This window comes from Lacerta agilis, chromosome 5 (genome assembly GCF_009819535.1).
Source record: "Lacerta agilis isolate rLacAgi1 chromosome 5, rLacAgi1.pri, whole genome shotgun sequence".
Taxonomy (NCBI): domain Eukaryota; kingdom Metazoa; phylum Chordata; class Lepidosauria; order Squamata; family Lacertidae; genus Lacerta; species Lacerta agilis.
In genome coordinates, this window is record NC_046316.1 from 89,782,423 (window position 1) to 89,797,808 (window position 15,386).

Below are 15,386 nucleotides of genomic sequence, written 5' to 3' on the forward strand. Positions count from 1 at the left end.
TTAAGCTTTTTCACGCAAACCAGAAGCACTTTTTAAAAACAAATTATAAACTAAAATACCAAATTCTTCTTAAAGGATCTCTGCAGTAAACTAGGGCTGCCATATTTTAGGAAATTGTTGATCTTTTTCTATTGGGTTGCCATTGGGTTGTTCCCTAACATTTTGCCGATTCCTGTCAGTACATGTCAGGAATTTTCTTGATGTATGGCAAACCTACAGTAAGTACTAATCTCCCGGTAACTTTCACAAAGATTACAAGGCCAGGGCTGTGAAATCAGCTTCAAAGAGTCATTTAGAAAGTACCAACTGCAGTGAAATTAATGGCACTTGGAAAGGAAGTCTTGCTACCACTTAAAAGTTGACCTATAGAAAATACAACAACACTTTATGTCAGTGTTTTTCAACCACTGTTCCGCGGCACACTAGTGTGCCGCGAGATGTTGCCTGGTGTGCCGTGGGAAAAATTGAAAAATTCAAGAGAATTACTTTATATATAGTCAATATAGGCACAGAGTTAACTTTTTTAACGTTTTCTAATGGTGGTGTGCCTCGTGATTTTTTTCATGAAACAAGTGTGCCTTTGCCCAAAAAAGGTTGAAAAACACTGCTTTATGTTGCCTTGGGTTTCCCCCTGATTTAGCTACCCATGCTGCCAGTATCCTACTTTGTATGATTTTGTGCTTTTCAGTATTAATCAGAATCTTGCCCCTTTATACTACTTTTAATGTCATTATGTGTGTTGTTTCTAGCTGCTGGTTGAAGGGCACTTATCTCCAAAACACAAAACACAAGAAGCTAAATTAATAAAACAGATTACAATATGCTCTTGATCTTGTCTTCCTTCTGTTCTAGAAGGCTGTGTACTTCTCCCCTTCCAACAGAAGGAAGGGCAACAAGCTCAATTGGCAATGAAACAGGAGCACATCAGCCTTTCCCAGAAGGAGCTCACGTGCAACTAGAGGAGAGACAAACAGAACAAGCTCCTTTCCACTGCCTCCTCCGCAAGCATTTGCTCTTTGTCAGACCATAGTTTATTTTATTTGTTTGTTTATTTATTTAATACAATTATGAACCTCTTTAAAGAGAAAACTCTTCAAAAAATTCAAAATTACTCAACCATCAGATAAGAACTTATTAACTTTTAAAACATTGGAATTGGCAATAATCTCCAGGCCAGACATGTATAATCATAATTCCTTGCCATATATTTGTATGGTGGTGATGTTCCTGCTGTGACCCACTGTGGGTCTGAAACCTGACCAAGTACTCTAGCCCATCCTATGCCAACCTGGTACCATCCAGATGTTTTGGACTATGATGCCCATCTGCTCCAACCATTGTGTCCAATAGTCAGGGATGGTGGGAGTTATAGTTCAAAAGCATCAGGTGGGCTACAAATTCCAAATCCCTGTGCACACAAAGATTGTGGCAAGATCATTTTCTGGCAATGACTTGTGCATCTACTTGTCTGTCTTTGGAGGGCTGGTCACTATGAAGTGTCTCTGCTGCTCTGATCCTATTCAGAGGCAACATGGAAAGGAGGGAGTAAAACAATTGGGTTGGAATTATCGGAGGGAGGGAGGGAGGCAGGCAGGGGAGGAGGAGGAGGAGGAGGAGGAGGAAGGGAAAAGATGATGATGATGATGATGATGATGATGATGATGATGATGATGATACCTTTATTGTCAATGTATAATGTACAACCTCTGTACAATGAAATTAACCGAGCCTCCAACCCCCAAACACCCAATCTATAGCACATAGTGAGAAGCTGCAGAGGGGAGGGAGGCTGAAGCTCACATATTAAGTTGAAATATCCAACTATGTCTTTTGAACACATCATTTCTCTCCTCTCTTTTGACCCAAATGGTAGCTGGGAAAGCAACACGGAAATATTTTCACCCTGTGGATAGGACATTTACCCATTGTAGTACTGTCTGGATTCCAAGCAGTGAAAGAAGCTCTCATTGACCACTCTGAAGAATTTGATGAGAGACCGCAGACTCCTTTTCTTATGACTATGGCTAAAGGAAAGGGTAAGTAGTGAAGAATGAGAATTTCTACAGGTATTTTCCCAAGATGAAACATTTAAAGGGCTGTCTAGAAAAACAGAACAAAGGTTCTCTATTATTGCTGTACAGGAAACAGGATACATGGGATCCAACACCTAGGGGCTGAGGTCATTCAGAGTGGCCAGTCAAAATAATAATAATAATAATAATAATAATAATAATAATAATAATAATAATAATAATAATAATATTTTTATTTGTGCCCCGCCCATCTGGCCGGGTCTCCCCAGCCACTCTGGGCAGCTTCCAACAAATATTAAAATACATTAAAATATCACAGATTAAAAACTTCCCTAAACTATGGCTGCCTTCAGGTATTTTCTAAATGTCAGGTACTGGTAGTTGTTTATCTCTTTGACATCTGGTGGGAGGGCGTTTCACAGGGTGGGCGCCACTACCAAGAAGGCCCTCTGCCTGGTTCCCTGTAGCTTTGCTTCTCGCAGTGAGGGAACCACCAGAAGGCCCTTGGCGCTGGACCTCAGTGTCCGGGCAGAACGATGGGGGTGGAGACGCTCCTTCAGGTATACTGGACCGAGGCCGTTTAGGGTTTCAAGGTCAGCACCAACGCTTTGAATTGTGCTCGGAAACATACTGGGAGCCAAAGTAGATCTCTCAGGACCGGTGTTATCTGGTCCCGGCGGCCACTCCCAGTCACCAGTCTAGACGCCGCATTCCAGATTAATTGCAGTTTCTGGGTCACCTTCAAAGGTAGCCCCAAGTAGAGCGCATTGCAGTAGACCAAGCAGGAGATAATCAGAGCATGTACCACTCTGGTGAGACAGTCTGCGGGCAGGTAGGGTCTCAGCCTGCGTACCAGATGGAGCTGGTAGACAGCCGCCCTGGACACAGAATTAACCTGCACCTCCATGGACAGCTGTGAGTCCAAAATGCCTCCCAGGCTGCACACCTGGTCCTTCAGGGGCACAGTTACCCCATTCAGGACCAGGGATTCCCCCACACCCTGTCCCCTAAAAACAGTACTTCTGTCTTGTCAGGATTCAACCTCAATCTGTTAGCCGTCATCCATCCTCCAACCACCTCCAGGCACTCACACAGGACCTTCACCACCTTCACTGGTTCTGATTTGAAAGAGAGGTAGAGCTGGGTATCATCCGCATAGTGATGAACACCCAGCCCAAACCCCCTGATCTCTCCCAACGGCTTCATATAAATATTAAAAAGCATGGGGGAGAGGACGGAACCCAGAGGCACCCCACAAGTGAGAGCCCAGGGGTCTGAAGACTCACCCCCCAGCCACCACTTTGTGAACACGGCCCAGCAGGAAGGAGCAGAACCACTGTATAACAGTGCTCCCAGCTCCCAACCACTCTAGATGGTCCAGAAGGATGCTATGGTCAATGGTGTCAAAGGCCGCTGAGAGATCCAGCAGAACTAGGAAACAGCTCTCACATTGGTCCCTGGCCCATCAGAGATCATTGACCAGCGCGACCAAGGAAGTTTCAGTCCCATGATGAGGCCTGAATCCGAACTGGAAGGGATCCAAATGGTCCGCATCCTCCAGGTGTGATTGGAGTTGTTCAGCTGCCACCCGCTTCAGCTACCTTGCTGAAGAATGGTAGATTTGAGACTGGGCGATAGTTGGCCATATTGGCCAGGTCTAAAGATTTTTTTTAGAAGTGGTTTAATGACCGCCTCTTTCAGCGGGTCTGTGAAGACTCCCTTGCAGAGAGAAGCATTCACCACCCTGCAAAGCCCATCGCCAAGCCCTTCCCGGCTCGCTTTCATTAGCCAGGATGGGCAAGGATCAAGGAAACAGGTGGTCGGTTTCACTCATCCAAGCAGCCTGTCCACATCCTCAGACGTTAACAGATTGGAATTGATCCCATGAAACATGACTAGACAGAGCCCTAGCACTCTCCTGCCCCGGCCCTGCTCCCACGATGGAGTCTACTTCCTTCCGAATCTGAGCAACTTTATCTGCAAATAAACTTTGCAAAAGCATTGCAGGAGATTTTGGGGTCCCGGTGATGAAGGTGGTTCTGATAGATTGTGAACCACCTGGAAGAGTCTCCTGCTGCTGTTTTCTGCAGATGCAATAGAAACAGTGAAGAAGCTCCTCTTTGCCATTGCCATTCCCACTTGGTAGGCTCGAAGTTGAGCTCTAGCCCATGTCCGGTCTGATTCAGAATGAGTTTTCCGCCACCGGCGCTCAGTTTTGCCGGAGCTGAGGGTGTTTCATCACCCTCAGCTCCGGCAAAAACCACGGGGCTGTCCAGGCTCCATGCAATTGCAGAGGGCGCTTTGGAGCAAAACAGTCAATAGCCCTGGTTAACTCCACATTCCAGCGGTCCACCAGGGAATCAGCTGAAAGGCCATCAACATGGGATAAAGCATCCCCTACCAATCTCTGGAAAGCATTTGGATCCATTAAATGGCGGGGGCGGACCATCCAAATCAGTCCCACCTCCCTGCAGAGGGGAAGGGCCGTGGAGAAGTCCAGTTGCACCAGGAAGTGATCTGACCATGGCACTTCTTTAGTTTCACTTTCTTTTAATGTCCGATCACCAGCATCTATAGAAGTGAATACCAGGTCTAAGGCATGTCCTCGGCTATGAGTTGGGCCAGACTTATTCAGGGACAGCCCCATGGAGGCCATGCTTTCCATGAAGTCCCGAGCGGCCCCTTGTTGTCAGGATATTATTACACGCCGAGCTGCAAAAGCTGCAGCAGCGAGGCTCATGTGACTATGTGTTTGTTTTCATCCTGTGAGAAAGCCACCAGTCCTTTCTCACACATGTGATGTTATTGTACTGTATTTTACTTTCGTTTCTGGCTCGAGAGATGCCGGACATGCTAATGCACAGCTCTGACTTAATGAGCTGGCAAGCAGAGACATACTCTGCATTTTATCTATAATAAAGTAGTTTAGCCTTAATGGCTTGTGTGTGTTGTTCTTCACGCTGGGGAACAATCGCATATCAATGTGCCCCTGGACTCGAGTAGCCAGGAGTGCACGCAGGCTTCGTCCCTACCTGGGGGTCAGTCTCACAACTTGCCCCCGCGGGACGTTTGCTGACATTGGTAGCAGAGTTACAGTTCCGGAGACGTCGGAGACCTCTGACTGATGCTGTCTGCTGGGAAGAAAGCAGCCGAAAACAGCGTTCCTGAGTTCTGGGGGAGTTCGTGCTGAAGCAAGCCATATCCCGCTTGAGAAGGAGGCGCGTTATTGGAGCTGTGAGTAACCGGACTGATTTACGAGGCAATAAACCTCTGAAGGCCAGGGTTGTTTGCTTGGACAATGAAGTGCTTTCTGAAATCAGAGAGTAAAAGCTCTTTTCTCCACAATGGCAAAAGAGCGGAAGCAGAACAGCTCATTGTGTCCGTTGCTTACTGATGAGAATTATCAGACCTGGAGAGTTAAAATGGAGGCAGTGCTGACCAGGCAAAATCTGCTTGATGTCGTGATTAATGCCCCTCCACTGTTTCCTGTGCCACGTTGGCTGAACAGGGACCAACAGGCAAAAGCAACTTTAGTTTTGCATCTAGACACGTCTCAGTTGATTCAAGTAAGAGATTTGCCTCACGCTAATGATTTTTGGATTGCTTTACAAGCTGAACATTTAAGAATTGCGGCTGGAAGTTCAATGCTGCATTTTCAGCGTCTCACAAACCTTCGAATAAAAATCGGAGACAATTTGCGTTCGCATCTTAATCACATGAAGGAGTTAAGAAGTGAACTGGCACAGCGTAACGTGCAACTGAATGAAGATGTGTTTTGTTTCATGGTTTTAAACAGCCTACATGACGGTTTTAGTGCTATTGCATCGCAGCTTGGCGCTTTGGATGCTCAAAACTTAACCGTTGCCAGAGTCTTTTCGACGTTGCTTAATGAGCAAGATCGTTGTGCTGCTCAGAAAGAGGCCAATGGAAGGGGGAGTGAAGCAGGTGTGTCCTCATCTCCATCCGGTGCTTCAACGGAGCACGTGCAAGCTCTTAAAGTCGTACGCTGCATGTCGGCATGGATGTTAAAATCTCCTAGAAAAACCACACTAGGTGTCTCCAGGAGAACATCCACCATGACCTGAAGCAGCTTGGGCAGGGAATCCTTGGTGCAGAGGGGAGGTCGGTACACCAAGAGGAATCCTGTACTGCCCCTATTGCCCAACTTCCAGAACATGCACTCCGAAAACTGGGTCTTCCCAATAGGACGCCTGGTGCAAACTAATGACTTTCTAAAAATCACAGCAACCCCCCCCCCCACCCACAAGGCCTGGGTTGCTGTGCATAAGAGAAATCTGGTGGACAAGCAGCGGCAAGGACAGGCCCAGCTGCTTCATCCAACCAAGTCTCTGTTACACATGCCAGGTCAAGACCTCCATCCACAATCAAGTCGTAGATGGCAGTGGTGTTATTCATCATTGACCTGGCATTGCACAGCAGCACCTTCAGGTCATGTGGGTATCCCTTGCTGATTCCAGTATCTGTCCAGTCAGGACCAGACCTGGAGGCAGGGATAGTCCTCAAACAATGACTAAAACTACAACGACTAAATATCAAAAATAAAAATCAAACAACAACTAAATATTGCATAAATTACCACCGTATCAGATACAAGTTTTCTCTTCAGAAATCAAAATGGTAGAGCTGTCAAGAAATCTCACTTTTTGCTGATACTGTAAAGTGCAGGAACTTCTGGGACCACTTGATTTCTGTTCTATTTAGGAAAGCCAAAACTTTTGCATGAACCAGTGATGAAGTCTCTGAATGATAAAAGGCAATAGAAAGTGAGGTTCTGATAGGCATTGTGTAAAGCAAACAATGCTGGCCTGTTTCAGAGAAATACCCATGTAATAAACTAAGACAGATTCTGCATCATCTTGTAATTCTTTGCTTTAGAGAGACTAAGCAGCTCTTACATGCAAGGGCATGAACTTCAGTAAACACAGTTTGTTCTCAGATGGCAACTTTTCACATTGATTTCTGTAAGTAATAATTTCTCATTGATTTTCCATAGGCATTGCATTATCAAATGGTCACACCTGGAGGCAACAGAGACGCTTTGGTGTAGTTACTATGCGAAAGCTGGGGCTGGGGAAGAAAGGCATGGAGCACCAAGTAGCAGAGGAGGCCCATCAGCTCGTGGAGGTTTTTGCACGTTCAAAGGGTATGTGATTCTAGGTGATGGTGCTGTTCTGGCATATGAAGATATATTTGTGTACTACCTCTGTCCATTTTAGAAAGAAATGTGATATGTTTTTCTTGGTTCCTAATGGAGATCCCAGCAGTTTCTCGTGGCCACCATGAAATCCCATTCTCAGTATGAACAGGAGCAGCTGAACTAACATTAGTATAACTTTATTTTGCAGGTCAACCACTTGACCCCTCCATGCCCATCACTAATTCAGTCTCAAATGTCATATGTGCTGTGGCTTTTGGGCACCGGTTTGCTCTTGAAGATGAAAGGTTCCAGAAGCTGATGGAAGCCATGGATTTTGTCCTAAAATTTATACGTAGTTTCGTTCATGCTGTGAGTAGTCATTTCCATTCCTACTAAGCCAAACAGATCTCCCCCAATACCACACACCAGTATTTTGGAATCCGTTATGATAGAGGGTTGGAGAAGTGAGATCAGGTTTAAATTGATCTGAGATAAGAGTTACTTACTATCTCACAGCCTGATCAATTTTTCATGATAATCATTGAGATAAAAAGCACACACAATTCCCCCCCCCCCAATAAAAACAACAACAAAAGAAGACTTTGTCCACCACAGGAGACTCTTTGGGGAAAAGATGGGATAAAAATGGAACAATGACCTTCAGAACAGGTCATCTAGAGCCCACCAAGGGGAACAGAGGTGAACAAAATAATCTCAAGAAGGGAATTACATAGTTTTGTTGCCATCATGGAAAACTAAATGTGTCTATTCTCTACCCACTTAGCAGTGGCAATCATGGTGAGGCCCTTGCAGCCACCACCTTGGCTGGAATTATTTTTTTTATGAAAGGGAGACCAGCAACTCAAGCACTATCCCTACTGCTGAGGAAAGCAGCCCCCTTCTGTATGACCCAACTAAACCCTTTACACAAATTTAAGTTCAGCTCTCCACATTAATAATCAGTAAAAAAAAAAAGTACTCATGAAACTTACTTGAATTTCCCCTCATCTCTATTCTCCATTCACCTCCACATTTCTACATCCATTTCTGATCTTTTCTTTTTTAAAAAAAATTACTTATTAAACTTCATCAGCATTTTGTGCTAATTTCTCCTAATGCACACATTCTGTTCAATTTTGCCTAATATACACATTTTTCCAAAGCAATATATTGTAGGGTTGTGTATTATTTTCACTAATATTTGCATTTTAAGGCACACATGACCATATATTTGCATTTCCATTTTTGTAAGCATCACTTGGCTGGGAAACTACAGACAAGTTTATATCAGCGTTCACGCTGCTGGCGGAGGAAGGATAGAATTGGCCCCTTTGCCTGAGTGGGACCCAGGTACCCGCTCTAAAGTGGAAACACTTATAGACCAATTTAAGATGGGCAAGGCACCTGGAGATGACCTTATATCCATTGATGCCATCAAAGCCAACAATGATTGGTGGTGCCCACTCTTAGCAGCACTCTATACTTAGGCCAATCAGCCTGCTGAACGTTATTGGGAAGATTTACTCAAGATATTTGCTCAACAAACTAACGATCTGGATGGAGAGCAATAATATCATCGCAGAGGAACAGGTGGGTTTTCTAATCCTGAACCATTTGGCTGACAAGTATGCTGGCAAAGGCCCAAAAGCCCTCCATGTCACCTTTATCGACTATAAGCAAGCCTTTGACCAAATTCCCAGGAACCAGCTATGGACAAAACTGGCAGTGACATCTATCGACCGCCGTCTTCTTCTCCTGATTATCAACCTGCATACAAATACCTTCTTGAGAATTAGGTTAGATAATAAGGGGTTAATTTCCAATCCGGTTGCCACCACCAGGGGGGTAAGACAGGACTGTTTGCTTGCCCCTGCCCTGTTCAATTTTTATATTAATTCGCTAGTGGCTCATATGGCCAATGCTGCTTTCCATCCTCCAAAACTAGCAGGTCAAGCTTTGAATGTCCTCCTGTATGCAGACGATGCTGCCCTTTTAGCTATCTCCCCCATTGGGCTGAGGAGGATGCTTCAAGCACTTCATGAATACGAGATCCAACACGAGCTCCAACTTAATTATGCCAAGACCAAAATAATGGTCTTTGCTGCTCGACCGAAACTCCATTCGTGGTCGATTAATGGTATTCCTCTAGAACAGGTTAGTTGCTTCAAATACCTGGGCCAGGTAGTACAATCAAACAGGTCTTTCTTGGCACACAGAGAATACATAGCCGCATCTAAAGCAGCCTTGCTGATTAGATCCCTGTATGCCAAGAAACAGGCACAAACAGTGGAAGTTGCCCGGAGACTCTTCCAAATGAAAGTCCTTCCACTACTACTGGTGGGCATTGCTTTGGGTTCACGTAGAGACTTTGTAAGATTGGAATCTATCCTATCGCAATTCCTCAGGGCCATTCTCAGGATCCCCCTTTCTGTTGCGGGTGCGGTCATGAGATTAGAGACCGGCTGCCAAGCCTTTAAGTATGTGGCCCTGAAAGCGAAATTATGTCTATGGCTCAAGTTATGCTTCAGATCGCACCCGCGGTTTGGGGGGTTTGGCCCCTCTGATACTGAGGGATAATTTTAAATCACCATGGGAAGGGGAGGTGGTGGAGGAAGTGCAGAAGTGCGGACTGTCCTCCCTTTATAAAGAGTCCATGACGTATAGACATGCTAAAGCGATGATCACTCAGAGATTGGGGGATATCGCCAGACACGAGGACATAGGAGAGGTAGAATCCACAGAACACATTCTACTGAGTTGTCCCTTTTATAACGATTTAAGGCAATATCTTCTAGCCCCATATTTATCTCAGTTTAGCTCTCGATTAAGAGAAAGGCAGGTAGCATATCTGCTGAATAAGCCCACTGGGAAAATAGCCATATCTGTAGCTAAATTCCTCTTCCTGGCGCTCAAGTGTCGGAAGCGCAAAATCGAATGCCTCGATGTGGGTTATCTGTATGAGGTTTCAGTTACAGGTGGGTAGCCGTGTTGGTCTGCCATAGTCAAAACAAAATCGAAAATTCTTTCTAGTAGCACCTTAGAGACCAACTGAGTTTGTTCCTGGTATGAGCTTTCGTGTGCATGCACACTTCTTCAGATACACTGAAACAGAAGTCACCAGATCCTTAAATATAGTGAGGGAGTGGGGAGGGGTATTGCTCAGAAGGGTGGTGGGAATGGGTGATCAGCTGATAGGTGTGGAAAACCTGTTGACGACTCTTAACGGCTGTAATTAGTCTTGCAGGGAAAGGCAAGTGGTGAGATGGCTAAAGATAGCTTTGTTATGTATAATGAGATAAGAATCCAATGTCTTTGTTCAGACCAGGTTTCTCCGTGGTTTTAAGTTTGGTGATTAGTTGTAATTCAGCCACTTCTCTTTCCAGTCTATTTCTGAAATTTCTTTGTATTAAGACAGCTACTTTGAGATCTTTTATAGAATGTCCTGGGAGATTGAAGTGTTCTCCTACTGGTTTCTCTGTCTTGTGATTCCTGATATCAGATTTATGTCCATTTATCCTTTGGCGTAGGGTTTGGCCTGTTTGTCCAATATAGAGAGCTGAAGGGCACTGTTGGCATTTGATTGCATACACAATGTTGGAAGATGAGCAATTAAATAGTCCTGAGATGGTATGTTTGATGTTGTTGGGACCAGTAATGGTGTTGTCCGGGTTTATGTGGCAGCAAAGTTGGCATCTGGGTTTATTGCAGGCTCTGGTACCAGTGTCCATGTTGAGTCCTGTTGTAGTATTATTGTGGGTGAGGAGCTGTTTGAGATTGGGTGGCTGTCTGTAGGCGATGTAGGGTGTATGAGGTTTACTAGTGCTGTCCTATTTTAATTGTGTATCCATCTGATTTTTTTTAGTTCTATAATTTTGTATTGAGAAATGTTTTTTTTTTTTCCTTTCTGACTATCGGTCGAATAAAGGATATGTATGTATGTATGTATCAGTGTTCAACGCGCATTTTGCAAAATGAATTTTATTAGCGTGAGCAGTTTCTGAGCTCTGGGCACAGTACTAAGGCTAAGATTTCAGATTAAAACTGCAGAATGGAAGGAAAGGGGGAATCTTTTCTTCCTCCCCACTTCCAGCCACTCTCTGAAGACTGGAGAAGAGACACTCTTAAGAATATTAGGGGGTCAGGTAGGGGAAGCATGGCTTTGTTTTGTGCAGTCTTCAGATGAGGTCTAGACCATGTGAAAAATGAATATAACTGATCTTTAATTAAAAAAAGGAGGAAAAAACACCTTTCTTCAAGGTTTAATCTTTTGAGAGGAAAGATCAGCATTAAATGACTGGCGAACTGGAGGATTTAATAAATACAATTAAAAAATTAAAAACTGGAGAAGTGTACATTTTGAACGATGGCTCTCCATTTGTGTACTAGGCAAATTTGCTTTTAAATGTGAACTGACATGAATTTCCCCCATCCCTATGCTCCACCCACCCCCAACTACCACAAAAGGCCACTAACTTGTTCCAGGAGGGGTCCTGTGATTGTGTGCAGTTTTGGAATGATGCCTCGGAGCTAGGAAAATATTTAGAGTCATAGTTTTCTTTCACATTTTCAGCTAGGGATAATTCACAGAATACAATCATTGTGGGATTCCAGAAAAGCTATAGCCACCTTCCTGTGACCACGCTTCTTCATGGTAATTACAGCATTTCTGCTATCTTTCCTTTAGCTTTATGAAATGCTCCCACGGCTCATGAAACATCTCCCAGGGCCCCACAAGAAGGCCTTGTCCTGTGCAGAGATGGTGCTTTCATTTGCAAAGGAGGAGATAGAGAAGCATAAGGAGAATCAGTCTCTGCATGAGCCACAGGATCTTATTGATTTCTATCTGCTTCAGATGGAGAAAGTAAGTATCAGCTTTGAAGCTGAATATTGCTCATCCAAGGAATCATTATATTCCCTGTTATAAGTGACTACTAATCTCTTGCCTGGAAAAAAGTATCCTTTTTCCTGAATCTCAGTTGAAAATGGCATTGAGTTCCCACCAAATATTTCTCATAGTCATTTTAGTTGCTAAAGTGGGTTGACATCCATCCATAAGCATGTATAGAAATGGTTAAGAAATGTGAGCTTAAAGGAGTAGAAACTTAAGTGTGTTAAGGTCTTGCTTTGGAGAATTCCTTCTGTACATAAATTATTTTGGATTGATGTTCATCTCATATTCAGATGTGGACTGATAAAACAGAAAATCCTAAACAAAATGCTCTTAAACTAGAGTATGACTTCAAATCTTTGTCTCATCCATTTTCATTTACTAGAAACGACAAAATATATTTTCATCTTTCCCTCTTTGAACAATGCTTATTATGGTGACAAAAGAATGGTTAAATATGTTTAGTGGGAAGTACGATTTTTCACCACACAATTGTCACATTTTTATGCCAATTATTCTTTCCAAAAAAGGGAGTTGTGACAATTATGTGGTGAAAAACCAAGGCATGACCCTTATGCGAGGAAATGGTTTTTATTAACAAACATACTTATGTTAACATTGCTTATTACTTGTTACTAACTGTTTTTGGTGTGATCAGGATGCACAGAATACTTGTGAACAGGTAAAGGTAGTCCAAATCAGGGCAAGGCAAACTCATGCACACTGAAAATGCCCTGTGACTATTATGTGGTAAATGCTTTGGGACTGATTTTAAGGCTTGAATAATGGATCTCGACTATTATGAGGTGTTGACCACTAGGTAGTGAAATATGGTAGCACACATTTGGAATATCTGCTGCCAGAGTTTCCGTTGGATCCCTCTCTTCATGCCAGTATTGGGTTTTTACGCCAACCCACAGATCCGCTCCACCTCTTCGTGGGGAGGAGTTGCGGTGGACCGCGGAGCCGCTCTCCCCACTTCTTGTGGGCGGGGGACTTTGTCCCACGCTGCTCGGAGGAGTCCCCGGTCGCGTCAGCAGGCAACCGGCCAATCAGCCGGCTGGGGGCGTGGATGCGATGGAGGGAGATGTTGCCAATTGTGACGGCTAGGGCTGATGCCGAAGGCCCCCCCCGATGCGCTGGTCGTGCAGCTGGGCGAGAACGACTTGCCTGGCCAAAAGGGCGTGGACTTGCTTCTGAATATTAAGAAGGACTTGGACTATTTGGCTGTGACCTTCCCAAAAATGACTGTTATCTGGTCACAGATGTTGGAGAGGCGCTTCTGGCGCGACAGCACTAACCCAGCTGCAACGGACCATGCTCGAAAGCGCATAAATCGCTCAGTGGCACAAAAGGTGCACATGTTTGGTGGCCAAGTGATTACGCATCCTGAAATAGTTTACAGCAAGATGGCCTTGTTTCATGACGATGGGGTTCACCTCTCTGATTGGGGAAATGACATCTGGCTGGCCGATATAGCGGAGGGATTGAAGTATTGGTTGCAGCTGTGAGGGTATGTGGCGGCGAGCCCCTTTCGGGACTCTTGTGGCGGTTAGGCATTGAGTGACCTAATGTTGGGGGAGGGGAGGCCTGGCCATCGCCTGCCCCTCCAAGCTTAAGGGTAGTCCGTTAAAGGAATCCGGGGGTATGGGATCTTGTCCGAAGCCCGGGGCGGGGCTAGGGCCATGCCACGACCCCATTGGAACCCAAGGGGATCTCGAGTTGGTCTGAATCGACGGGGCTCCCCTTATCAGTGGTTTACCCTTACTGGACTTCCTGCTCTGCGGGCAGGAGTCAGATATAGTCAGGTCTACTCAATGCCTAAGCCAATACCGCTCACATGCTGTAACCAATAAAGTTGTGGCCAAATTTTTCCCCAAGCACATTAACCTTATATTCTGTGTCCTGGTGTTTTATTTCATTCCCGGGAGGGCGGCTTTGGGGTCTCGACACGCAAATCCTGAAATCTAGCACCAGCAGCTACCACTGTAAATACAGGAAAGTGTGTGTGTGTGTTTCTTATCATAACCAGCTACGAAGCACAGGGACGGTCCACCCATGAGGCAGGCTGTGGCAGCTGCCTTGGGCAGTGGAATGCCAACAGGAGGAATCTCTCTTTGTGTGCTGCCTAGCCAGCTGCTAGTGGAGAAGCAAAGGGGGCAGCTTATCTGGCAAGATTTCACCAAAATCTCACCCAGCCCTCGGTTGTTGTTGCCAGTTTGTGGGCACTGCTGTGCAACCCAGGTAAGGCAGGCGGCAGCAACAACAGTAGGGCGGTGGTGGTAGCACCTTCCCACTTCACCTCAGTGTAAGAGGACACCCCATCCCTCATGAAGCATGTGTGGGTTGTATGGGAATAAGTGGGGGAAAGAAGATAAAGTAAGTGCTGAAGGACAGATTGTAATGCATGTACTGTAAATGACATGTCACTTTCCCCATTTTCTACACCAGAGCAGGAATGACCCAGAATCCACCTATGATGAAGAAAACTTGGCTCAGTGCATTTTTGACTTCTTTGTAGCAGGGACAGAGACAACCACCGGTTCTCTGAAATGGGCCCTTCTCCTCCTGGCAAGTCATCCAGATATCCAGGGTGAGAGAGGAAAGCCAGGGCTTCTCTTGATCAATAGGGTGTAGCATAATTCTTTAAAGGTTTCATATTGGAAAGAGTTAAAAGAGAGTTTTGGAAGGCAAATGTTATTGATATAAACTAAAGTTTCTTGACTTACATATTTGGAAAGATCATTTTCCCCCACCAAGATTTTCTCACATAGTTTATGGAACTTATAATTGTAGGGTTGGATGGGACCCCAAGGGTCCCCTGTCTTTCCGTTCTCCAGTACATGAGGGACATGGGTGGCGCTGTGGTCTAAACCAGTGAGCCCCTTGTGCTTGCTGATTAGAAGGTACGCAGTTTGAATCCATGTGATAGGATGAGCTCTTGTTGCTCTGTCCCAGCTTCTGCCAACCTAGTAGTTTGAAAGCATGCCAGTGCAAGTATATAAATAGATACCACTGTGGCAGGAAGGTAAACATCATTTCTGTGCACTCTGGCACTCATCATGGTGTCCAGTCGCGCCAGAAGTGGTTTATATATAAAAAATATTTAAAAATTGTCCAGTAGCACCTTAGAGACCAACGTAGTTTGTTCTTGGTATGAGCTTTTGTGTGGCGCTGTGGGTTAAACCACAGATCCTAGGGCTTTCCGATCAGAAGGTCGGCAGTTCAAACCCCCACGACGGGGTGAGCTCCAGTTGCTCGGTGCCTGCTCCTGCCAACCTAGCAGTTTGAAAGCACACAGTGCAAG

At 45.0% G+C, this 15,386-nt stretch overlaps 1 protein-coding gene across 1 annotated transcript in view; it reads left to right on the forward strand.

Moving 5' to 3' along the window:
- The window catches only part of LOC117047551 (cytochrome P450 2J6-like), a 55,953-nt gene that overhangs the window by 806 nt on the left and 39,761 nt on the right, over positions 1-15,386 (forward strand). The window contains exons 2-6 of the mRNA XM_033150827.1: positions 1,874-2,036; positions 7,048-7,197; positions 7,400-7,560; positions 11,876-12,052; positions 14,531-14,672. Of these exons, the coding sequence (XP_033006718.1) occupies positions 1,874-2,036; positions 7,048-7,197; positions 7,400-7,560; positions 11,876-12,052; positions 14,531-14,672 (793 nt within the window). The remainder of the gene's footprint in view (positions 1-1,873; positions 2,037-7,047; positions 7,198-7,399; positions 7,561-11,875; positions 12,053-14,530; positions 14,673-15,386) is intronic.